The following is a 27,184-nucleotide window of genomic DNA, read 5'->3' as shown; positions in this document are numbered from 1 at the left end:
AGATTTAGATTGCGGACCTTCTGTCATCAGCTTTTTAACTGTGGTGCACACAACTTCAGAACAAATAACATGACAAACTGGTAGGAGTACTCTAGCACAGGTACCACCTGCCTGGCAGTGTTTTGAACATTTCTCCAGGAGGGGATCCAGTAGAGTGCATTGTTTTCTGTGGAAGGTTTACACTAGACAGCTCAAGCTTATAATACTTCTTTCAAAGCATCACTCTTTCCTCATTTGGGCAAGTCACCGCTATCTGAAACAAAGAACAATCTAGTTGAAAACGTTTTCTTTTTTTCTTTTTTTAAAAAAGGTGGCAGTGTTCTGCCTAAACGGCCAAAAAATTACTAATTTATTTTCACAGTCACTAATGGGAAAAGTGGGATTTGGAAGTTTATGATATCTTACAGTGGTCCTCTACAGCAGAAATGCTTGTGCATGCAGCAGACAGCTCTGCACTGATGTAGGCCTCTGGTTCATACCTAGACTCTAGTTCAACAGTGCAGCATTTCTCAGCCAGAAGGTTGAGAAAAAATGGACACTTCAGCTTTTTTATTTTTTGGGGGGGGGGGGGAGGGGGGCATGGAGCATCTTGCACCTACCGTTTTGGAGCAGGAAGGCACCACATTCTTCAGCAAGAACACACAAACATGCATCACAAAATACTACAAAACAGTGCACATCAAAATATTAACAAGAAAAAACAACAAACCTCCATCACGGATTATCTCACATACACACACCCACAGAGATTACTCACTAACATACTAAATTTCGGGAAAATGAGCTGGACTGCTAAACACAGAAGCCAAATATAATACTTCCCTCCCTTTTCCTCTCAGTAGCTACTCTTTCTCCTTTCACAGTCTGGAGTTCACATGCTAGCTTGTTTATAGACTTGGCTTGCAATAGTTATTGAAAATTGTTTTGTCTCCAGTGGCACATGTGCAGAATTGAACTAAGTAGAGCATGGTCTGTGAACAACAGCTCAGCCACTATGAGATTTTATTTTCTTTTTCTTCATCTTTGAGTTGCCTGTCCAGTTGCTGTTAGGTGCAAAGTGCTAGAATACATGCAAAGTGTACTCCAGATCCCTTCTGGCTTCTAGGTCTTTTACCCTTTTGCTTTACAGTTGGTCTTTTAAAAATTTTTTGGCCTCATATTTACCATACCATTTTGTCTAGTTAATTAAAAACAAGATGTCTGTTACTGAGTCATCTTGCTACTAACATATCTGATCTTGGAGGGCTGTATCTGTCCAGGCACATTTTGAGTAGTGCTGTATCATAACAAAAAAATTGGAGCCACAAGGGCAACCATACTGCAAAAAGCACTAGGGGCCCAACGCAGAAGTAGTCTACTTCTGCCATTAGTATGATGTATTAACTACCAACAGGTCAGTCCCTTGAAGGTCAAAGAAAGTTATCTTGTTCTGAAGGCTGGGGGTGGGAGGGACGGAAGAGTCATTTACATACCTCACCCTATTATGATTCTTCATAAAGAAGAAAAATCTGAGGAGCATGATTCCCAGGCATAGACAACTTGTATTGGGATAGCTGGGACAGATGTTAATAAAATTACTGCGCACTGCTCTCTATCCAGCACTTGCTCTATGGGCAGCCAATTTCCTTTGAAGGCAGCTTCTACATAGCTGCAATATAAATTCCAGAATTAAGAGGTATGATGTCAACATTTTAAGTTGGCTTAAGGACAGAAGACTAAACTGTGATAGCTGAGGAGCTGCTTCACAGCTAACAGAGCTGCCTAGAATATGAGGGCAATAGCCATGTTAACTGTGCTTCTGTGAATTAGCCTTCTGGATCATCGCAGTCCTTTAGACCATGTAGAAAACCAAACTGATGAATGTAATACTTTCATTAAGAGGGACTGCAGACAGTAAATCTCACCATTAAGGGCCTGTTGTACTCATTCAAATTGTGCTCAAAGTGCATTGAGCTAAGATCAGAGAAAATTAAAGTTTTTGTCATCATGAACAAGTACCTTACTCAAAGAGATTAAACTGGTTTCTATTTCACTAGAAAACACAAGAGATGCAGTAGCACAGCCAAAGTCCCAATGAAGTGCAGATTACATATACTGAGTGCTTCAATACTGGGACTGCAAACATGATTTCCCCAAACCCTGGAAAACAGTGCCTGCTCATGACACAAAGTTACTTCTGATATAGATGCTAATTCAAGATTGAACAATGAAGTGACTAGTAACAGAGGTTTTGTGCTTTTCCACATGATAAAACTCCACTACAGGGAGAGAACAGTTTTGTATGTTTTGAGAACAGAATATAAGCCTTAGGGCCCACAACCTCAGACAACTGAATGCATGTTAAACACTGGCATATGTTTGAGGTCCATTAGCTTAACTATACACAGCCACAGTATATTTAAATAGTGTGCTTTATGTATTACCTTTGATATGACTACAAAGATCTGGATTCCTTTTCAGTGATATGTATTTTTTATAGCACAGACCTAGAGCTTGCTTGTTGCAGGGAAGAGACATTTATTTTGATACCATCCACTGTAGTAAATCAAAATAGCTTTCTAATTAGCAGAACAAAACAGAAGACAAACTTGGAGTGTTTCCTTGCAGCCATCTGCAAGGTTGGATGTTTGTCTGGAATGCTGCTTGAACAGAAGAGTTAGGTTCACACATAACTTACACCAATAAGGAGCACTTACCTATGTAGACAGATGAAAATAATTCTGGTATTGGAGGTTTAGATGTGGCATGTTACTTCAATGAGTAACTTTTGCATGTGAGCTTCAGCAGGTGTTATCATTTTTATGTTCTTTGGAGAACATGTTCTGTTTCTTTTGGGTTTTTTTGTGTACTATTTGAAAATATAAACAACTAAGCACCTCAAAAATATAGATGATTCCTCTCTTAGCCAAGCACTTTCTCTTTTTGTCACTTAATGATATATTATTTCCTGTCCTTCAACCTTTCCCACAAGATATTGCTTGCTCCCTTCTTGGAGGAAAAAATTGCTGAAGTGTTTTAAAGTTTCAGGATATTATAAAAAGGGGGGAAAATGCCTCTATAAACATCAGCAAGAAAAAGTCTGAAAAGTCCAGTAAGGTTTCTGATGTATGCAAAAAGGATGGGAGTATCAGACCTCAACTGAAAGTTATGTAGTATTAAGATCCTGCTCAACTATTCCCTCTCTCCTTCAAAGGACTAGCTGTCAACCAGTTACAAGGGCATTCAGAACTCACACAATGTATAGGTTAAAAATCCTTGAATTATACCCAAACTAAATTAGGGTAGCTCAAAGGAGCAGTAAAATGTATCGCTGTGGCACCACCAATACTGCTGTATTTTGCAACCATTTGGTCTTTCAATAGCTTTCAAGGAAAACCAAGTGGAAAGTAAATCACATTATTCCAACTCTATAATAATTAGTCAGTGTATACCTCACAAGAAAAGCAGTAAGGAAATAAAGGATCTAATAAAAAAATGAAACTGGACAAGATACTATAAATTTACTGTGGAGAACAAGCCTGTAGTGGCAAGGAGATAAGACAGGAAAAAAAAAATCTTTAATTCACTTCATTTCCCCTTAGTCTTTCATTTTATGATTTAATTTCTTCCTTTCTACTTGTAGATGACAGCCTTAAAGGGAATATTTTCCTAGAAACATTTCCAAACAAGTTTTCTGACTACTTTCTAAGCATCTATTAAAAAAGAAAGCTGGGATGGAGGTGAAGTACAGCTTTTGAAAGCTGCACATTAAGGAAGGGCTGATAAAGATGAGAGAAAAAGAGCATGTGTTACAGGTCAGCCCTGGAACATGGAGAATGAATACAGTTGACACAATGTGATCTTTAGAAACCACTCAGGGAGACTTTGACATTAATTTATAGTACATTTCACTCTTTGTACATCTCTGTAAATCTCACCTCTCACAGTAAAAAACCCCCACCAACCTCTGAGCTTTGCATATTGGGAACAGGGGAATTCCCTTTCCCCAAAGCAACCATCTGCTATGCAAATGCTGAGTTTTCTTAACAGACAAGAGAGAATGGCCAATTTATATCCAGCTGTTTATAGAGAGAATGCAGCCTTAGAAGCACCTCCTCATTGAGTATACACGTTATGCAGCTTTATTACTGGAGGCTGGGTCTTTTCTTTCAAGTTATTGTTTAATAAGGCTTTGTAAATATTTATAGTTACATTCAGAAGTTTCATTAACTTATAGGCTTGAGTTTTGTTCTTTCATTTTAAACCTCTAACATAAGAAGTTGGCTTCCCATCTGTTTCATCTCTCTTCAAATAAGCTCTTTTTCACTTTTGAAAGGTTATTGACACTGACTATAAAACATGGAAACACATGTTTAAGGTGTGTCAAGTTCTATGAGACAATCCTTCGATCAGCTTATAGGCTACATGCAGAAAAACAGAAGGAAAGAAATGAAGTTCTTGCACTGAAAAGTGAAATACAAAGAGCTTTGGGCATGGTCATACAAGAAATCCATTGGTGATGAATTCATTGCAGTACTCGTGAGATCTCATCCAATGCCTCAAACACACAAGAACTCAAACTTCTTTCCCCTTTTGCTATTTAGCCCTACAGTTCAGCATCTGCCTACATGTAGATATTGGCATCAGGTGTAGGAATAGCTTTTCACAGCAATCTGTTGAAAACGTAATTGAGAAGTTCAGTACAACTATTCTTATATAATAGATCAGAACACACAAACATTGACTATACTCCAAGACACTTAAAATACCCTGAAGGAAACAGGACTTGTCAAAACCCTCACTTCCTCTGTAAAAGGTAAAAATCACAGCTGTTTTTTGATGCCACTTTGCTTTATGCAAAGGAGTAATGAACAAAAACTAAAAAGCATTCTTGTTTTGGAAAGCCCCCTAGTATATGCAAGATAAAAAACAAAAGCAAAGGATACACAAATAAGAATCTATGCTGTGAACGCTTTTTACAATCTAACATTAGAATTTACCTGCTCTTACTAGAAGACTGCCATGGTAAGAATAGCCTTAGCTCATCCAGTATAAGGACAAACACTGTCATTCAGTAATTTTTAACATTGGTAGCATGCAGAGAATGCAGTTAGTTAAGAGATATATACTGGAAAGTCTTCTGCATTGCAGAAACTGAATTAGGTAACCACTCAGAGATCTGTCTTTACCTTAATTGTAATTAAACTTCTGCCTCTGCCATGCACTAAAGGGCTGTAGCATAAAGCTCAATTAGGAGACATTACACAACTCTGGACTATCTTGCAGGTCTCCCAGGGATGTCGCTGCTCTAAAACAGAAATGAAGCTGAATCATTAAACAGGGACATGCAAATACTGATTTTGTTTTGTTTTGTTTGATGGCTGCACTGAGAAGCTGGCCAAAAGAAAGAAAAAAAAGACATTTTGGGTCTATCGGAAGAATATCTTTTGGTTCCTCACTGAAAATAAAGAAAAAAAAATGATGTTGATTTGTGCTTTGTCACAGTATGCTACTGTTTAAATAAAGGCTACATTTCTAAATAAAAGGCTATTCTAAGACGACATATATTTAATTTTATTAACTCCATACACTGAAGCTACCTATTTTTCAAGACTTCCCACCAAAAAAAAAAAAACAAAAAACCTTTTGCGGCAAAACAGTTAAACACTGATCTAAACTAAAAAAAATATTTTGAAACAAAAGCTTTGGTGAACAAACTGAAATTTCTTTTGAACGTACTAAGGAATCACTTTCAGTTACAGCAAGTTTATTCGAAGCACACACAAAGAAATGTTTCTAGCAGTACGTAACTCTATATACGAACCAAATGAGTTTATGGTCAGTCAAGAAAGTATTTAAGACTGAGTAATAGTTTGGGATACTTCAAATTTATCCTCAGCTGGAGACTATTAAAGCAGTTTTCCTTTAGTGAATTTTAAGTTTGGTAGACAAATTGAGATATGCAGTCCGTTGTGGTTTTGGCACACTCTCCGGCCTCTTAGCTTTATAATATCAAGCAATACCCCTTTAAATGAAAGCCCTAAACCTTTAATGTAAGAAGAATCACCCTCTGATCCTGGCACATCCAAAACAGACCCTATTGTCCGTGCCATCATTTCTCATCAAGGCACTTCAAGATGCATGCAACTGCATTAATGTTAATCAAAGTTTATGCTTGAATGAGATAGCCTTTTAATATCAAGCTGAATTAACCAACTGAGGTTTCAGGTTCTTTAAAACAGCATGACCAGATCAGTATCACCACTCAGTAATCTACCACAATAACAAGGATTTCATTTGTTATTGCACAAGGAAGTCAGCTGACTTAAGATTTTGACACAGCTCCTTGACTTTTTATATTTATCATGCTGGTTGTGCAAATCTTTCTTCTATTGTTTGTGGAGGTTCCTTGCTGATCAGTGGATTTCACTGTCATGGCATTCCTTGTTTCTTTCATTCATATTAAATCTGACTCCTGACTCCTTTCCTACCTGAAAATAAAATTCCACTTCTTAAGTGGGCTAGAGAACCTTTTCTTGCAAAGAGGTCTTTAAAATGTATAGATAGACTCCCCTAGAAATTTGCATGTTATTCAGAACCAACGCTGAAGAAACCAAAAATAAAGATAGCCAAAGACTGATGAAAACATCTCAAGGTACAACTAAGGCTTCTCCATCCCTTATTTACATCAGCATAATAGATAACACAAGGGACAAATGGGGAAAAAGCCTTTGTTTTTTTTTTAAACTTCCTATATGCTTATCACTTAAGAAAAATCACAGTCAGAAAGTATACACACATACACATGCATTGTCATACCCTTATTACCCATCTCTTAAATTTATCTAATCATTTAAAAGAGAAGAAAACAAACCACACAATACTTCAAGTTCTTAATCTGTTTTTTTTGTTTTTTGTTTTTTCTTTTTTTAATTCAGGCTAGACTGAGCTGGAAGTCCCCTTTAACTGGAAATAACAGCTTTGACAATTAAGGGTCATATACAGGCATAGCTGATTTTACTGTGCTCCGCTTTATTGTGCTTCACAGATATTGCGGTCTTTCCAAATTGAAGGTTTGCAGCAACCCGGCGTCGAGCAAGTCTATCAGCACCATCTTTCCAACAGCATGTACTCACTTTGTGTCTATGTCACATTTTGGCAACTCTCGCAATATTTCAGACTTTTTCATTATTATTATATCTGTTATGGCGATGTGTGATCAGTGATTTTTGATGTTACTATTGTAATTGTTTAGGGGCACCACAAACCACGCCATATAAAACAGCGAACTTAAGTGTCATGTGTGTTCTGACTGCTGCACCGACTGGCCGTTCCCCCATCTCTCCCCCTCTCCTTGGGCCTCCCTATTCCCTCAGACAACAATATTGAAATTAGGCCAGTTAATAACCCTACAATAGCCTTTAAGTGTTCAAGTGAAAGGAGAGTCACACACCTCTCAATTTTAATCATTTCTAGCTTTTGATTTAGTTTAGTGAGGAAGGCCTGTCAGAAGCAGAGACAGGCCGAAAGCTAGGCCTTTTGCACCAAACAGTTAGTCAAGCTGTGAATGCAAATGAAAAGTTCTTGAAGGAAATTAAAAGTGCTACTTCAGTGAATGCATGAGTGATAAGAAAGCAAAACGGCCTTATTGCTGATATGGAGAAAGTTTTAGTGGTCTGGGTAGAGGATCAAACCAGCCACAACATTCCCTCAAGCCAAAGCCTAATCCAGAGCAAGGCCCTAACTCTTCGATTCTATGAAGGCTGAGAGAGGTGAGGAAGCTGCAGAAAAAAAGTTTGAAGTTAGCAGAGGTTGGTTCATGAGGTTTAAGGAAAGAAGCTGTCTCCATAACATAAAAAGCGCAAGGTGAAGCTGCAAGTGCTGATGTAGAAGCTGCAGCAAGTTATCCAGAAGATCTAGCCAAGATAACTGGTGAAGGTGGCTACACTAAACAACAGATTTTTCGATGTAGACAAGACAGCCATACACTGGAAGAAGATGCCATTTAGGACTTTCATAGCTAGAAAGGAGAAGTCAGTGCCTGGCTTCAAAGCTTTAAAGGACAGGTTGACTCTTGTTAGGGGCTTATGCAGCTGGCAACTTTACACTGAAGCCAATGCTCATTTACTATTCCAAAAATCCTAGGGCCCTTCAGAATTATACTAAATTACTCCACCTGTGCTCTATAAAATGGAACAAAGCCTGGATGACAGCACATCTGTTTACAACAGTTTACTAAATATTTTAAGCTCACTGTTGAGACCTACTGCGCAGAAAAAAAGATTCCTTTCAAAATATTACTGCTCATTGACAATGCACCTGGTCACCCACAAGGCTCTGATGGAGATGTACAACGAGATTAATGTTGTTTTCATGCCTGCTAACACAACATCCATTCTGCAGCCCATGGATCAAAGAGTAATTTCGACTTTCAAGTCTTATTGTTTAAGAAATACATTTTGTAAGGCTATAGCTGCCATAGATAGGGAGTCCTCTGATGGATCTGGGCAAAGTAAATTGAAAGCCTTCTGTAATGGATTCACCATTCTAATTACCATTAAAAACATTCAAGATTCATGGAGGAGGTCAAAATATCAATGTTAACAGGAGTTTGGAAGAAGTTGATTCCAACCCTCATGGATGACTTCGAGGGGTTCAAGACTTCAGTGGAGGAAGTAACTGCAGATGGGGTGGAAATAGGAAGAGAACTAGAATTAGAGGTAGAGCCTGAAGATGTAACTGAATTGCTGAAATCTCATGATAAAACTTTAAGATGAGGAGTTGCTTCTGATGTATGAGCAAAGAAAGTAGTTTCTTGAGATGGAATTTACTCCTGGTGAAGATGCTGTGAACGTTGTTGAACTGACAAAGGATTTAGAATATTACATAAACTTGTCTGATAAAGCAGCAGCAGGGCTTAAGAGGATTGACTCCAACTTTGAAAGAAGTTCTATTGTGGGTAAAATGCTATCAAACAGCACTGCATGCTACAGAGAAATCCTTTGTGAAAGGAAGAGTCAATTGATGCAGCAAACTTCATTGTTTTATTATTTTAAGAAACTGCCAGAGCCACCCCAACTTTCAGCAACCACCAAGGCAAGACCCTCCATCAGCAAAAAGATTACGAAAGCTGAAGGCTCAGATGATGGTTACCATTTTTTAGCAATAAAGTATTTTCTAATTAAGGTATGTACTTTTTTTTGGACATAATGCTATTGCACACTTAATAGACTACAGTATAGTGTAAACAATTTATATGCACTGGGAAAACAAAAAAGTTGTGACTCACTTTGTGACATTCGCTTTATTGCGAATATCTGGACATCTTTAACCAAACTCGCAATATCTCTGAGGTATGCCTGTAATCCCCCAATGAGTAGCCTTACAGGTTTAGTAAGCTATTTAATAATAGGAGGTATAGAAAACTGCTGCTTTTTTCCTTATGATCTTAGAGGATTTATAGTTAGATCACTTTTCAAATCATGGCTAGCATCATGATACTGGAGCACACTATGGTTTCCTTTACATTCATTTTTATTTGTAATATTGCATTCCTTTAAGCTATATGTTAGAACTAACTTTATTCTTTTAAAGAAAATCTATGAGGAAACAGCTTTCCAAAATTCATATATATATAAATATATATATAAGAATTCAGCACATGGAACAGTTTTTCCTCAGGAGTGTTCTCACTACACTGAAGGAAGCAAGTCTTGTCAGACAATTGAATCCAGACAGTTTCTTTAAAAGTTTGGAAGCATCATGAGCAAAATAGTTCCCAGGTGCAAAAAGTTGCCATGAAAGCTCAATGAAGTAATGCAGCCCTAAGCACTTGACAGACTACGGAAATAGTGGTCAGCAGGTTCACTATCCTGATTAAGCTAAAACATGCCCGCAGCTTTCCTTCATCTAGTCCACAGAGAAAAGATAATTCTCTGCAATGTTTAAACATGCTAATATTGTCTGGTGAAGACAATCTGTGTTCACTTAAAAAACAGTATCTATTAAATAGGCCTAATTCTCTGTACAGAGGCACATCCCTCTTTTATACTTATTTACATGAGACTGGCCTCTACTTTTAGTCTGGGAAAAAGGCAGACTCTTCAGTTAGGGATCACCGATTCCTCCCTGACCACTTCCTGTAGCTTCTCTTATACAGTTTAAAATATACTTACAATTTTCATGTTTTATTTGATTCTGCTATACTAGCACAACACAAGTAGTAGCTGATGGAGCATATTTTTCTTTTTTTTTTTTAAACTAAAGTTACTTATTGGGACAGTATTTGGCCTAACTGAATTTTAAAGACTGTCTTGTAAAGTGATAATATTCTGTTGCTAATGTGTGCACAGAAGCTCTTGTAAGAAAAAGAAAGTTATTTCTATTAGTACAAAAAGTGCCCCAGAAAGCACTGATAACAATGATGAGTTTCATGCAGTTAGATTCAGTAAGGGTCTCTTACGATGAACATATGGCAAACAGAACTTTCTTAATGACTGTTGGCCCTTCCTTTAAAATTTTATGTCAGAGATTTTATTTTTAAAACTAGCATGAAGGCAGCAATAAATACTCTAGTTTAAATATAGACATTAACATTCAGTAGGCTATTTTAAATGGTAGGTTGAAAGAAGTCTTAAGGAAACGCCCTCACAGTCAGTTCTCATTACAGCAGACACTTGATTTCAGAGACAGATAAATGTTTCCTCAAAGTTGTGATAAAACTTAAAGATGCAACTTTCTTCAGCTGAAATATTAATATCAGACACCTCTGACCCATGTCACAGGTGGTTCTCCTTAAAAAACATTAACAAATCCTTATCAAAAGCATCAACACAAGTGTTTCTCTACTGAAATGCTAATCAAATGAACAATTACCATGCATTGACCTGGCACTGTTGCTCCAGATTCAAGGCTGAATTCATATCTTTCCACTTCAAGGAGATGAACACTCTTAAAGATTCAAGTTTTATACATAAGGTCTGAAGAACAGGGAACACTTCTGTTTAAAATTCAGATTGGCCAACATGGGATCACTTTCTATAGTCTAAGAGACTAAACTATCAAAGGGCAAAAACCTCATTTTGAAAGAGGTTTGGTTATGTTGATTTTACATGTGTTTGCAAGTGTTTAAAACTGGTTTGTAGCAACCACAGAACTAGATATGAATTATATGGAACATGAAGCAGTAATTACCTTTAATTTCCCCTCATGCTGATCTCCCTCACATCACATGCCAGGTAATAATGATTTATAAACAGATTAAATGGGGACAGAACAGTCAGTGCTTCAGTTTCCATCAAGACAGTATTTAGATATTAGAAATAAAGACAGCCCAGTCAGAGGAGCAAAGGAATTTGATCTGCTCAGTCATTACTGCTATGTGAGATATATCAACTATGCAGAGATACTTGCTTTTCCAACTTCTTCTCTTCCATTATTACTAAATTTAAAGAAAATAGAGATGTAAACTGAATGATAGTTCTTCCTATAGTATTACTTGTTGCACCCTGAATATCCATTAGTTTGATAGGACTGTAATCATTTTCCCTTTCATAGTGATTCACTATTTCAGAGAAAATGCTTTTACTGAAACTGTGCATTAAGTGCAAGTTTTGGTGGGTTTAAATTTCTCCCCCTTCCCTCCAGAGATGACTTCTGCAGGCAATCACTTTCTCTTCTCTCTGTAGACCTTACCTTCAAATGGTGACACAAGACCAGTTTTCCTCCTTAGTCCTAGCTTGTTTTCTGGTATATGAAAGACATTTAGGAATTCGTGATACTAGGTGCAATAACTGGTAAAGTGCTAAAGGACCGAAGACAGCACAGATGAAATTGAAATAGCTAGGTGGAGGTGGTGAGAAGCAGAAAAAGATGCAGGTACCTGGCAAAGACTACAAGATGGTATTTCCTACATGACAAAATAGGATGCAGGAATGTTTCCTGTAGTTCAGTAGGTAGAAACTTCAAGATACACAAAGAAAGATTACCAGTACCTGAAAGTTCAAAATGTATCATCCATAGTCAGTCAATACTGGCTAGCTTGCACTGAAATACCAACACCTATTGGTAAGCATGTCTAAAGCCAACACTACTCAAATCTTCCAGTTACTGATGAGCATTCTTCCTTTCCTTTTTCAAGCATGCATATGCACACATCATGAATTCACTCCTTTTTAAACTTCTGTAGTTACCTGAGTTACCTCAAAGCTCTTGGGAAAGGAACAGACAGACCACTGTCCACTACTGCATCATGCCTGAAAGTCTCTGCAGTGACATCACACAGAGTGATGACTCCAAATGACCAATCTGCCAGTGTCAGAGCTCAAATAATTTCAGCAGTGAGTTGCTTGGAACATGCCATACCATACCATACCATACTCAGGGTTTTATTCAACTTTCTTCTGGAAAACAGCTGAGAAAAGAATTTGCTCCAAAAGATCAGCCACAGACAAAGCACATGAGGAAAAGTGTTTATATGTGCAGATTAATTTGGTTATTCAGCCACTGAACAACATAAGTGAAATCCACGTTCTGAGTCTTAGCTAGTACTTGCTTTTACAGAAAAGCTATTCATTAAAAAAAAAGAAAAAAACCCAAACCCAAGACAGGAACAGGAATTGAACCATGCCACATTTACGAATTGCCACTGGCCAACGCAGTATCTGAACTGCTTTGGAAGGCTATGTACAATGTACATGTCCCTCTATTTTCCAGCACTTCTATGTAAATTGAAATGCATTAGAAGTTCCTGTTTTCAAATTTTAGCACCAAAAAAGAATAAATTAAATTTTGAAGTACTATTTTTCCCTATTTATGAAATTTTCCCACTTCAATACACCACCTTCCTTTACCACTTTTTCTTTAAAACCATACATTAAAAAAATAAATCCTATCAACAATTCAAGCAATTAGCTCTAAATCTCTACTGACAAAGTTAGTAATGGAATTCTGACGTGACAATAAAGTTGGAGCAAGTAATGACTACACATTTCTATATAATTATGAAGAGAATGAAATGATTTAACCTTCACAGACGATGCGGAGAGACATCATCTGCCCACAGACTGCCTCCTAGAATTTAACACAGATAAGAGATCTTCAACACCATGTGTTATCATTTAAGAGGGAAATACAGACTACAGAACCACAAAATTTATAAAAACATCTTTAAAATGTATTTATGTAATTTAGAAAAGTCAACTTTCTAGATTTAGTTTTCACAGCAGCTTCCATTCCACATTTAAGTCTTTTAAGTATCTGAATATTTTAATCACTCTAAACATGAGATGCAGTTTATATGCCTTCCAGGCAAACACATATTTGTAGCCAGCAAACAAGTTAAGAAAACACAGGAGCAGAAGGAAGAGGGGGGAATAAAACTACAAATTCTCATATCGCACAATTCAAGTTTATTCCATTCGTTCTTGCAACACAAACTTAAAAATACAGTATCATTTAGCATTCTGATGTCTATGAACCATGATAATGTGAACCCAACTGTGTCAAAACAGTTACAATGGTGAAAAGAGTAAGTCAAATATCAAAATGCACAAAGCACTAATTTTCTTCCATCACTGCGTAGAAAGATGATTGTTTATCCATTTACAAAATATAATTAAGACAGTTCATTTTGAAATTTTGCATGCAACACTGCAATTGCTTGACCTAGGACACTCCACTCTTACCAGCCTCTTCTGCAAATAATTCAATGCTATGTTCAAGAAAAAGGAGAAAAGTTCCATTTAATTATTGTACTACTTTTCCTAGTTACTCCTCCTTAAGAAAAAGGAGCAGCAGGTATAAAATCCAAAATACATTTTAGGTTATAACTTATTGAGCAAAAGTTTGAAAGGAAAAGGTGCAAGAAGAGAGTAGATTTCCAAGTGTATGTGTTTCCAGTCTGACAAAGTATTTAACTACTGTTTACAGAACGTAAAATAATTTACAGTTTGGTATTTTCATCTAGTTAGGACCGACTCAAAGATATAGGTAGGCAACCTATCTTTTCTTCACAACAGAGCTAGAAGGAAGGGAATTAACGAACGAGCCCAGTTTCTAGACAATTATGAAAGTTTAGCTTTTATCATCATTATTTTTTGAAAGTCCTGGGCAAAATGATCAATCACCTGTCATGTAGTGCAAAAAAAGCAAAAAAAAAATATTTCTTTTTTATGATTCAAACACTAAATGCCATCTTTTAACTATCTGGAAAGGCAGCTTGGGTGTACACTACAGCCAAATTCACACTTGAAGTTTGCATTTTTTCCTCGAGTAAGAAAGAATAAGGTGTTCACACAATTGTAGAAAAAGGCAGGCAAAATTGCCTCAGTGAATCACCAGAAGAGTTAGTACAAAGATGTTTCTTTGCTAGGAAAATGCTCACTTAAATGAGATTTGAAGGCAGGGAAAGGGGAAGAGTACAGCAGAGGGAAAAAACAAAACAAAAACACCTATGGCCAGACAACTTAACACTAATCAACACAAAAAGCTTGATTATTCAAGTTTCCCACATAAAATAGATTGCAGTTTTCTAGACTAGCATTTTAATAGCTAAGTATTTAAGAGCATAATATGGAGACAAATTTATGCCAAGGATGGTTACTTTCATAACTGAATAAAAAGTTAAACCTATATTCTATGTTCACACTATTGCAATGACGTTACAATTCAGCACTGATCAGAGTTAAGATTACAGCGTTATCTTTAAGTACTCATTAAAAAGTACTGCTCACCAAGCATGCTTGTCATTTTATGAACAGCTTACCAATTGATTTACCACTGATTTCCAGTCTTGCCACCCATTTCCAAGAAGAAATGGTTAATTACACTGTATAGTTTATGGCCAGAGTTGATTTCAAACCCCCCACTGCTTTTCTTATGGGATGCATACATGTAAATCAGTTTTGGGTCTCATTTTATCATTCAAACACATGTCTTATAGCTGAGACATTCAATAATAATATGCAACACTATTCAAGTAAAACTGATCTCCATTAAATATTTGGGTGGTAGTCACCAGCCTACTTCTGCGCACCCTCCCAGTTTCAGCTATGATATCAGAATAATGTCAGCTACTTTTGTTCAAGAATTCAGCACAAAATTTTATATACAGTTTTTTGTATGGTACCAGAAAATTTGAAATCTACATCTAAGAAAAAGGAAGATGTACAACTTTATGGTATATGCTTTTTTGTTATAAAACCTGTTATTCACTCTTGAGTGAACTGGCAGTCTGAAAAAAAATTTTCAGGATGAAAGCCAGAAGCTCTGACATTCCTGAGAGCTGTAGGATGTGACAGGAATCCCTATCACTATTTTAAATACCTTCCCATAAGTTGTCAAGGCTGTCATATTACTGCCATATTTAGTAGAACAGTAAATCTTATCTAAAAGTTGATAGTTAATGTGGTAGGGTTGTAGTGGGAGCTTTCAGAACAAGCTCCATGCCTTAGTAATAAATTTTAAGAGGTTCATTCAGCCAGCAATGAAACATGAATTCAAGGATATGCACGATTAATGTCCTCCCCCTACCCCCCTCACACACACCAGTAGTTACAGCAAGTTAAGATTTCTACTCCTAAGTCTTCCTGTTCCCAACAGCTAAATTTAGGGAGCTTTACTTATAGTTTAAAAGTTTACCAAAAAGTTTAGCAACTACATTTACCTCTGATATGAATGTCTAAATTATTGTTCATTTTGTACATTTCACTTGATTATCTCTGCACACCAAACAGCCTGAAACTTTCACAGCCTATGCATTTTCAGCCTATTGATTTTCATGCTGGCATGGTGAGTAAAGAAATTCCTTCTTACAATCCTTCTGGTAATAATTCTAGTGACATTTTCAATTTTCTTAAAAACAGCTGGTTAAAACTTCTGTTCTGGACTAGAACACATATGGGAAAGAAAACAAAGTTCAAGCATCCAAAAGTACCTTGGCAGATATTCTGGAGTGTTAACAAGGCCTTGCCTCAGCTGATCTTTCCTGGTTTCCTCAAGAGTCAGAAAAACATTAGTGTGACATCCAATTAGTCATTATGAAGAACATCTCCATTAACTACTATCAAAAGTCCTGGAAACTGCAATGTAAGCTTTAGACAGAAGGATAAAGCTACCCATTGAGAGAGGAGAGAAAAGCAACCCAGCCACCTATATTATTACACTTCAGATTATGGCAGACACTAATACCATGGGACTATTGTCTCCTTCACAATTACAGTCTTGGGTACATAGCACAGTACTATCGTCTAAATGGATCTTTGAACAAAAACCTTAGTACTAACTTAGGAAGTTTACAAGCCAAGAATTCAAGATCATGGTCTCTCTTCCTCCCTCCATTTTCACTAGAAATGAGAAGAGATTGTGCACTGAAAAGACATCCTAGAGGGACGCTGTTTGTAATAGTTTTCAACCCTCTCCAAACAGATTATCTTTGATACAAGCCCCTAACTAGTCTGATTCACAGAGAATTTCCCTCCCCCCAAAGTATTTAGCTGAAGAAGCTGGAAGATGCAAAGAGTGACAGACAGGCAGCAGTGTGAGGCCACAGGAGAGACATTTAAGATATCAGTCCATCTGTCACTGAAGAAGAGTTTTGATTGCCTGGTTGTCAGTGGCTTCAAAGGCAGTTAGTCCATCTGGGCCTTTCACAGTCTTATCAGCACCCTGTAAAGACATTGAAAAGGACTGTCAATTCATAAAGGAAGGCTACATTATAGTATTAGGTGTGTCACAACAGTTACTTACCTTGGATAATTATATTGATTATACATAAGCTTTTTAATCCAATGCATTTTTTCACTTCGAAACCAAACAGGCCACATCTATCTGTGAAACTATTCAGCATACACCTAATCTATATATTTTTTTTTTATTTCTCCCCTGGTCAGAGGGCATAAAGTGTGAGAATTCAGTCACATTGCTATTGTCACATAGCAAGCTGAAAGATCAAATTATTAGTTAACATAGGATAGAACCAAAAGTTTGTTTTTGTTTCTAGCAACTACTTATATGAATGCAAAAATTCGATCTCACACCTTTTATGAAACCTATGGTGCAATAAGCTTTTCCATATGCCAAAATAATCATGCAACCTCTGGAAGAGCTTACTTATTAACAGAATAAAAATAAGTTAGAGAGTTGAGTGAGGAGCTCTATCATCTACCATAACAAAATTCAAGAGTAAGCCTCTGTACGATACTTAATCCTGTTTTGGATTAAAACGCAATGGTTGTCAAAAGGATTAGACGAGACCTAACTTAAATTTGCTCCATTTCCTGTTCATAAATAGGTACTGAATATGACTGATTAAAGGCTTATAGAGCATATACACCAGAGGAACCAAGAATCATCCATACTGCAGACAGCAGCTGCATAAAAGCCAAAGCTATGACAAAAGTATGACCAATGTGTTCTAGACTCAAGGAATATGAGTAAGGTTGTTTCATAACCAGTCTGACTAAACCAAAAGAATCACCTCTTTTCCTTCTACATCATAAAGATCACATTCACCTAGCATTGTGCTTCAATTCATTTTGAAAAATTAAAAAAGCATGTTTGCTACATTAAAAAAAAAAATCTTAGAGTACAAAACTGAACAAGATTTTTTTGAATAAACTGGCCTACCTGAAAGCAACAGAACAGGTTATAGAGTCGACACTACTATTATTTAGAAATCTGGAATTACTTCACAGAGAAACAGAAATGCACCAACTAGACAAACTGCAGAAGAGTAAGCAGAAGTAACATCAATGTCAGAAACAGATAAGGAAAGCAAAAATTAGAAGCAAGGAGATCAGCTAGTCGCATTTGTTTTGAGCACTGTATAGTCATGTACATGGAAGTGAGAACCCAGGCTAAATCATAAACAAGGTAATTAAAATAAAGGGATAAAAGTTATCAGAGAACACAGGACTACAGAGATATAGATGTTTCCTGAAAATAAGTTAGATTCCAGAACATCTCCTTTTGGGAAGATATGCAAGTCTCACGTTAAGATATCTAGATTAGGTCAATAAAATGACAGCAAGAATACTTTAGTACTAACATGCTTCAGTATGTACATGCACTGCAGAGTTCAATCTTTAGTTAGAATTTAACCTGTCCAAAGACTAAGTACAAGTCTCTCTCCTCCCTCATATTACACAGAGGAAAGTGCACAGATTCATAGTAAAGGACACCAAATAGCTTTCTAAAAAAATGACAGACCCAATATTTTGAGTTTTTAAATGTATAATTTTTTCCCATATAAAACAGCAACAAAAAACACAGTAAAGTTCTACACCTAAAACCATTTATTTATTCCCAAGATTACTCACAGTCTGAATAAACTTCCCATTGTAACTGACTTTCTAACAATCTAATCTGCTGCATCCCACATTACTGTAACTTGCTGCCAATACTATTTTCATATTGAATATTCACAAGTTTGAAGAGATGAGGTGTTTCAAGCACAGAAATATTCCATCCTCCATTCTGAAGAGAATGCTTTATGGTGGTTTCTAAAGCGGAAGTGCTTGTCCTGTGGCCCACTGGCCAAACAGACCCTGTCACAACCATTCGTTTTGCTTACAACCCGTAGAGACCCTTGGGAGCAAAACACAAGTTAAACAGATTGTTTGGCAGTAGTCAGCTGTGGGACAGGCAGACAGGCTTCTGCTATCAAGAGCCTAGGAAAATAAAACCATTTTGAGAACTGCAGGAAAGAATTAGGAGGGATAATTGCAATTGCTCATTTTTCCCCTCATACTTCTTAGGTAGCAGAATACAGACATATCTTTTGTGCACATGCAGTAAATTCAGTCAAGCAACAGGAGTGACCACAGCATTCACTCCTCCTCCTGTCACTACTAAACACACCTGACCAGAATGCTGCAGCACTGCCTTGATGGTTACGAATGTAAGCTGAATCAGGCCGTCCCCCAAAAATGGCTATTTGGTCATATAATACGACTACTTGATCATATGACTACTTAGGCTGAAAAAGGGATTTTAATATAGACTTACCATTGAAACACATTGTTTGTAAAACATTATTCTCTGTGAAAAAAAACTGAGAAATTTAACACATTTGTCAATCATTATCTCAGGTGGCCTGGTAGAACGACAGTCATAATAGCAGTAACAGCTTCTCTTGAAGGTTTTGAGTATTTCCACCACCTAGCTAGCACACTCAGATCCATGTACAAATTAAAGTGCTCAAAAGTTGTTTTTTTGTCTTATATTTAGTTCTGAAAACCTGAAGAAATTTAAGCTTGAAAAAAAGGATTACACAGTAATTGACCTGTCAGCATTCATCCTGAATTTTGAAGAACAGAACTGTTATAAGACTCTCCAATGTTTCAGTATTTATTTACAAAAAGATAACTGTTAACTGAAATAATTTTAAACTATAAAGTGAACTTTTAGCTTAGACATGGGTCTACTTTTCTCCCTCATACATTTGAGGAGTTGGTCTTTAACAACCTGTGAAAAATCAAAGATTCTACAGAGCAACAAAGACATGGTTTTAAAAACCAGAATTTATCATTTAGCTAACTGTTACAGTTCAGATTAAAGTATGTGCTATTGCAATTTTGCAGGTAGACTGAACAATTATAATATTAGAATACCACAAATTGATTTACACACATTATGCAATTTCACAACCAAAGCAGGTATTTAACTAAAACTTTAAGATGGCTTGTATTGACAGACCTGTTAGAATATTTCATTTTCTAATTATGGTAGTATATCTACATATTGCAGCCATCAGTATAATAAACTACAAGCTTTTTAAGTTATTCCCAAAATAGGTAAATCCCCAAAGCAATCCCAAGTGGACAATGCTGTGACAAGCAACACAAGACATTGTATATGTGAAAACATTCTTAGAGTATTGATAAGAACACTAGATCCATGTGGTAATACATCTTCATTAAGTAGAAGAACTGAAATACAAGACTACCTGTAGGAGAGAACTTACAGGTGGTATCAAGAAGTCTAGTTCAAGCCTTCCTCTGACAACACCTTTAACATACCTTTCAGCAATTTACAGCAAAAGGAAAAAAAAAGCCACACACACACCCCCCACCACACAGATAAGATTCTGTGCTTTGCCCAGCACACATTTACCTCTAAGAGATACAGGTAAATAACATCTGAGCATCATTTTGCAAGTTGGATATTTTCCACAAACTTCACATCCATGTGCCAGAATACATGTGAGGAGCCTTCTGATGCTACACATTTTAAAAACAGGTGAAAAAAATCCAGCCTCCACCATTAGAAGCCAAGATTTCTGTCCTCCCCCAAAACCCTCAATATTTCACACTATATTAACTAGCAGTTTAGTAAACCTAGAACCAAAGAGGCAGAACTCCTGCTAGCACAAAGTTCTTTTTCCTTCGATCTCCTGCAAACATCAAGAACTACCTTGCCTGAACCAACCAATTTTTATCCCCTCCCAAGGATGGAAAACCTAGAAGGCACTAAGAGAGCTAATTCAGTGCAAAGAAAATATAAAGTCTTAAGTGTTTTCATACTGATGCAAATCACAATCAGATATTGATGAAAATATGGACAGTGTGAAATCCTACAAGGATCCATGCTCGACAGCAGTCTTTGAAAGAAGAAGCCAATCAAATCACCATCACTGTTTGCTGCTGAGAAAACACCGGACTAAAGTGCTATGCCATTCACAAGACAGCTGGCAAGTGAAGCAAGTGATTGAACAGTTCTTCACTGTTTGTCACAGTGCACAGATCTATAAATTTGCATATTGCTCCTGATAACGCCAGATAAGACAAACATCATGACTGCATTTGTACTGTTCTGGAACTGATCTCTACCATGCAACTATAATGATGGAAAATAGAAGGCTGTTGACACCAGATATAAAAAACCCTTTGATTAATCATAGTATAACATTTTTCTGTAGCACTCACTCTCGCTTACTCTCTCTCTCTCTATATATATATACATACATATACACATACATTTCATTAATAGTTTATTCACATATTTTTATATACTATACATATTCTTAAAGAGTACTTTAGGATATTGAAAGTTACAAGATACTTCAAATATGTCATTACTACTTCAAATATGTCATTACTACTTCAAATATGTCATTACTACTTCAAGCTTTATGCTAATTTGCACAATTTTGTATTGCATTTGTTGTGTACATTTGTATTTCAGAAAACAGTTACAGGCATGTAAGATCCGAATTTCTAAAACAGCTTTATTGAATGTAGGATAAGAAGGTCATAACTATCTAAGAAAAAGACAGTTTAATATAGTCAGTATTAAAGAGTCAGAAGAATGGCTCCTAAACTGCGCAGAAAGATTCCTTCCAGCATTCTGCAGAAGGAGAAAGATGTAATCAAGCTCAGGTCAAGACAACTCTAATTTTCAGAAGCACAACACTGCCTGGAAGCAAGTTTAATGAAAAGTAAAATGATTCCATAGTATTCTCTAGTTGTCCAAAGTAGCTAATTTTATCTTTATGTTCTTTTCCATATGTACATATGTGTGTGTGTTTGTAGTTCATTATTAATCTATGAACAAATCAGGGAACAAGCCATGTTCTTTTCCATACGCACACGCATAGATATATATGCATATATGGAAAAAACATAAAGATAAGATATTAACAACTTTACACACACACACACACACACACAGATTCTCTCTTTGACACAGCAGTAACAACAACAGTGAATGCTTGAACTCTTGTCCCACGAGGCAAAACAAGGCAGCACAACAGCTACTGGGATATAGTTGCAGTTCAGAAAAAATCATGAAGGCAGCAGACAAGGTCAATACAGAACTATTACCAAAACCTGTAAAACTGGAACAGGGGGCACTTGATGAAGCTAGAAGATTGGCTTACAGAACAAGCAGCTAACTTCTGGATTTAGTTACCATACAAAGTCAGAGGCAGGTGGTATCAGCTGGTTCAAAAAAGATCAAGACAAATGCATAGACAAGAGATCTATAAACATTTATTAAAGGCAACAGACATGCATGCACCTCTAAAATTCTTAATACTTCACAGCATCACCAGTTGTTGTATGAGGGGAACAGACCACCAAAAGCAGCCAAACTCACAGCTCTTCCCAAATAGCATCCCTTTTGCCACTGTCAGAGAAAAAAAAATATTGGGCTAAACGGTCTAACTCAAAATGGTAGTGTTCTTAAAAACAAGACAGTAGTATAAACAAAAAGAACTAACTACACTTAAAGTAAGCATTAGACAACAAGCCCTTCTTTTGAACGTTAAACAAAGTGCTCTTTTAGAGTAAATCTAATTACTTTCATGTATTACAGTAAACCAGAGCAAAACAATATTACCAACTGAAAGTCAGATCCCGACAGAACAGTTTGAGTTATAATTCTGCAACACTCTCTAGGTTTAGCCTTTCGGAGACCTATGTTACAAGTTTTCATAAACTTATCCTCATTACTTGAAAGATATACTAAGAGTATCCCAAAGTTATTTTTGGACTGTATAGCTGTACAAGTGAGGAATCATAATTTTTAAATGGTGGATTATCCAAAAGAAGTTTTAGGGAAATCTGCAAAACAGGTTCTTCAAAAGTTATGTTTTAAGAATCCGTTTTTTTTAAATCTCTAGCCTGACCAAAAAAAGTATTTATTAGAAAAGCACATTTCAACTCTGGCCTAGAGGTATTATGCTACTTCTGGTAGCAATAATGCCTTAACATTTAATTCATAATTCATTCTATTTTAAGTTTGACAGAAAAATATTACATCTACACAGGTTTACTCTTACGGATAGCCTGTGCCCCCACAGATTATACTCTTATACTGCCCCGATACGTAAAATGCAACAAGAGAAATAAAGTGCTCTTTACCAAGCCCACACCTATTCATCTGCTTTTCTTATTTAAGCAATATAAGCAACAAAGTTTTTAAAGAGGATTAAAATGCAGTCGCTGACAAAATTTTCAGAAACCAGTAGTATTATCAGAAAAGGATTATCAGTGATTTTCAAGACCAAGTAAGAACTAAAGAATGGCAATCAGCTGAATATGACGTCAAACTGGATATTGTTGTCAACTGGATGTTGGTCAGTCTCAGCCTAAATATTTTGAAAGCATACAAACTAAAACCTGCAAAAGTTTTATCATCCATTCATTTCTAATAAAGTCAGAAACACAGCATTCGGTTCAGTTCTTTGTCAGTCTTTCCTAGTTCAGTACAGGCCTTAAAAGAACAATATTTGTGGTTCACTATTAATCTATGAAGATTCTTTAATTATACACAACAAAATTACTTTATAGCTGCTCCCTACACAAGAAAGTTCTGTAGCATGTTTTGTTCTTATCTCAAACTTTAAATAAAAGTTAGTTCAACCACTCCTTTTTGAGGTAAATAAAACTGTTTCAGCCACTGTGTTTTTTAGTACACATCTTTCAATTTTTGAGTACTGATACCATTTTGTATTGTTAAATTGTTAAATTTAGACTTACTTAGCAGTACTCTTTCACCGCTGTGCAGAGAACAGTAACAACTGCTACAGGAAGCATTTATAGCAACATTTTAGGCATCTTATAACTCTATTCAGTGTATCAGAAAAGACTTGGAGATCTAAACCTAAGAATCCTAAGAAAAGGCACAGGCTCACAATAGCCCCTTTAAAATCAAGATACTGTTCAGGATTTTAAAGTAATCCTGAGAATAGAGTTTGATCTCTAAGAAGTCAGACTAGAACTTGAATGTTATTTGGGTCTACATCTCATTTCTTTCTAGCCTACTTGGCTCAAATCCCAATTAATAAATTCTACAATTCTATACTAACCCAGAGGAACAAGACAAAACTCAAACTTTATTAGAGGAAAGACAGTGGGAAGAACTTGCATGACAGAGCCCAAGTGTGTACTTCATAACTAGTGCAGTAATTCTTTACTTGCAGACCTGGAAAATGGATTAAATACTTTCTAACTATCCAAACTAAAGGAAAAGCAGTCTTTAAAAAAAGTCAAGTAGAAGTCCAGCTAGAAGGATAGAGTGCTCATTTATTCTTGGAGCACAAACATTTATCTTATCCCAAAGTATATTCTATACCTCAGGTCAGTGTTTCAGATCTACTGAAAACTATAGAAGAGTTGTTACTATCAACTGATTAGACTGATCTTTTCATTAGCCAAGCTGCTAAGAAATACAAGCCACATAATATCCAAAAACAATTAAGCTTTGCAGTAGATGATCTACAGCAGCTTAGATAGTGCACTTTAAAATCTTCTGCCCAAATGGAAGATGAAGGTTTTTTTTAAATCAAAAAAAAATCCACTTATTTATGTTTCAGTTTTATAATGAATTGAAGATTTTTAGATCAGTACTGAAGCTTTAAACTTTAAAGGTTTGGGAAGACAATATCACTTGAAGATTTTACACCCATCAACAAACGCTTTTTTCTGATCTTCAAGTTTAAATTAGTGCCTTATCAATGCTTTGTTTTAGCTAATATCAGGCAGGCCTAAACCAGAGGTAATCAGAGGTGACCAGAACTGTTCCTGTAATTGATTATGGCTGATCACCGATTAGCATGACAGCAGTGCTTGAAAATATTCAATCACTTGCAATGTCAATTTTAAGTTTTTAAACTACCATTACTTTCTTACAAAGTAAGAAATCAAACTGAGCAATGCAGTTTCCAGAATTAAAGCATCTAAACAAGGCAATGGGAAGTCATCACTGTTGCACGCTTTCTTCTAAGGTTTGCATTTCACTGGCACTTCTGAGAAGTTACTTATTTACCTCTTGAGAAACTACTACTAGAATAAGTATGTCTCTCCTTAAGTCACATTAGGTGTTTAGTGGTAACCTTATGTATGCATTATAATTATGTGAGCAAAGTCAGACAACTATTTCATTTTGTTTTAAACAATGAAAGATGTGTTTTTTATGCAAAATAATCACGTGTTGGTTACATTTGATTTTTCATATTGGAAGAAATGTCTGAGCTTAAATACAGCCACAAATTACAGCAATGTGTGAGGTTACAGTTCGAAGTACCTTAAGTCATAAAACCACAGTTCAACAAAATGTTTTGTTCTGTGCTTCATGGATAGAGTAAAAAGAGAAAACTATATAAAAGCACTGGGGGTTAAATCCACACAACCATTACATGGGTCAAAACCTGAAAAAACTAAACCCTTTTAAACAATTTCAACATTGAACAAAGTTCAATGCCCAATAGTAAAAGCAGCATGATAAAGCCTCATATTTTCTGGAACTGCAAAATTATGGCTTAAGCTGACTGCAGTACTCATTTGCAACCATTAATGAAAATTACACCATATTTCAAATGCTCCCTCAAAGTTCCTGGTGGATTTTACATCAAACGATTCAGGAACATTGAGAAGGTTTCACAGTATTTGATTTGCCATTTTTGATGGATATGGCCCCCAATATCAAAATCAAGTCATTTAGGTTTTTTTAAAAAACTTTAAATGCCTGCATAGATTCTAAGAAACTTGGAGCTGAAATGCTTGGCTGACGGAGCTCTTCATACCCTTCAGAGACAGAAATTTGGGAAAACTTAAGTACTTGAAGTGCTAGAACATGCACCAGATTAAGGAAGAGCTCCTCTAGAGTTTTAACATTGCCCCAGTTTAGTATGTAGCCAGCGCCACAGGAACTCCAGCTAGGTTAGAAAACGCAAATATGTCATAATTTGGAGCTGTGGTTGATGCAAGACAGAATTTAATGAATTCTTTGGGGGGGGGGGGGGGGGAAGGGGAGAAACAGAAAATAAGATGTATGAAATCTAAACCTCTCCAGAAATAATCAACTCCAATGGCCTGAAATTGCACTAGAAGAGAGGTAGCAGTAAGATATACCCTGTTTTAGTAGGTGTAATACTCTGGACTTTCTGCCAATGAAACCCCTTCTCATTGAGTGTGCAGCTGCAGCTCCTTTTTCAAGCCTCTATTTCATTTCAGTTCTCTACTTCTTACAGTTTCCATATTATCATCTCCCCTACAATTACAACTGAGCATTACTTTCCATATAAAGATCAAAACCATTGCATGATCCCAGAACAGTGGTTATTTGGATTATTTTGCCTAGCATGTTTCTTAGCATTTATCTTCATTCCTGAAAATAAGGCATGAGAAGATTTCTTGCTGCTAGAAAATGCAAATATTGAGTTACAAGTACATTTCCCATACAATGAAACTGTGCAGCCAAGCAGCAATGTGATTTACTGAGATCAGGTGCTTCCAAACAGAAATGTCCCAACATAAACTGCTACCGAAACTTAGATTTCCAGAAATTTTATGTTGTAAAGTATGCAGACTCATATGGAAAAAGGAAAGAATGGAGGCAAGGCAAAACATGGGCTAGAAAACCTGTAGACTTTATGAAATTTTTCTTAAAACAGAAGTTGTTAGAATGTATTACTCCCCCAGACAAGGGCATAATACAGTAAGTAGGGATCACACAGCTTACTAAAACTGATAGAATGGAACTGAGCTTTCAAAGCAATGATGGCAAATAGGCTTGCAAAAATATTTTTCCTACAGTTCAAGAGTAAACATGAAAAAGTACGGGGGAGGGGAGAAAGACCACTTGTGCCTTTATAACTTGACAGTGCAGGGCAAGCATAGGTATATGAGATGCTATGGGGGTACCTAAAAAGACTTCAGCTTCATCCTTCACATTCTTTGTCTCTTGCTCTCTAGTCTCAACTAAAATTCATCCTTTTCCTACAAAAACAGGCAGCTGAGCAAGTATTTAGTACCTGGCAAAAACTGCCACCTGTACAAAAGAGCAATATAGAGACTAGGTGAGTATTACAAACTGGTTCTAGTGCACACTTACAAAAGCTATAATCAAAGCCAAGAAACCACCCTCTAAAATAAGCATATCACTTCACAAGTGCTGAAAATTTTCCAAAGCAGCAGCTGAAGTGAAACTAAAGACATCTCATACCAAGAGTTGTTTGGTGGACCCATTATAGCTAAACTTACTTAACAGCCAGCTACTCACAAAGCTGCCTGCCACCCCCACCCCCATTCTTGTTTCATCTCTTGAAATGGCACCAGTGTTTCTCCAGTTCCATAATACACAACTGCAAGGAACTAAACCAGCAAGAAAACTTTAGTTCAGAGACCTCAATTGGCAGGAAACTAACTACAGAAATTTAAGTTGCAATAGGGTCAAATGAATGTCAAGGCAGTGTAAAGAAGCA

The 27,184-nt window shown here is 36.4% G+C and overlaps 1 protein-coding gene across 1 annotated transcript in view; it reads right to left on the bottom strand.

Annotated features, from left to right (window-relative positions):
• Window positions 1–13,373: 13,373 nt before the first annotated feature.
• Window positions 13,374–27,184, bottom strand: part of MTPN (myotrophin) — a 48,416-nt gene continuing 34,605 nt past the window's right edge. The window contains exon 4 of the mRNA XM_026119750.2: window positions 13,374–16,644. Within this exon, the coding sequence (XP_025975535.1) occupies window positions 16,558–16,644 (87 nt within the window). The 3' untranslated portion in view covers window positions 13,374–16,557. The remainder of the gene's footprint in view (window positions 16,645–27,184) is intronic.

This window comes from Dromaius novaehollandiae, chromosome 1, assembly GCF_036370855.1.
Source record: "Dromaius novaehollandiae isolate bDroNov1 chromosome 1, bDroNov1.hap1, whole genome shotgun sequence".
NCBI lineage: Eukaryota > Metazoa > Chordata > Aves > Casuariiformes > Dromaiidae > Dromaius > Dromaius novaehollandiae.
This window is presented reverse-complemented; position numbering and strand designations above follow the sequence as displayed.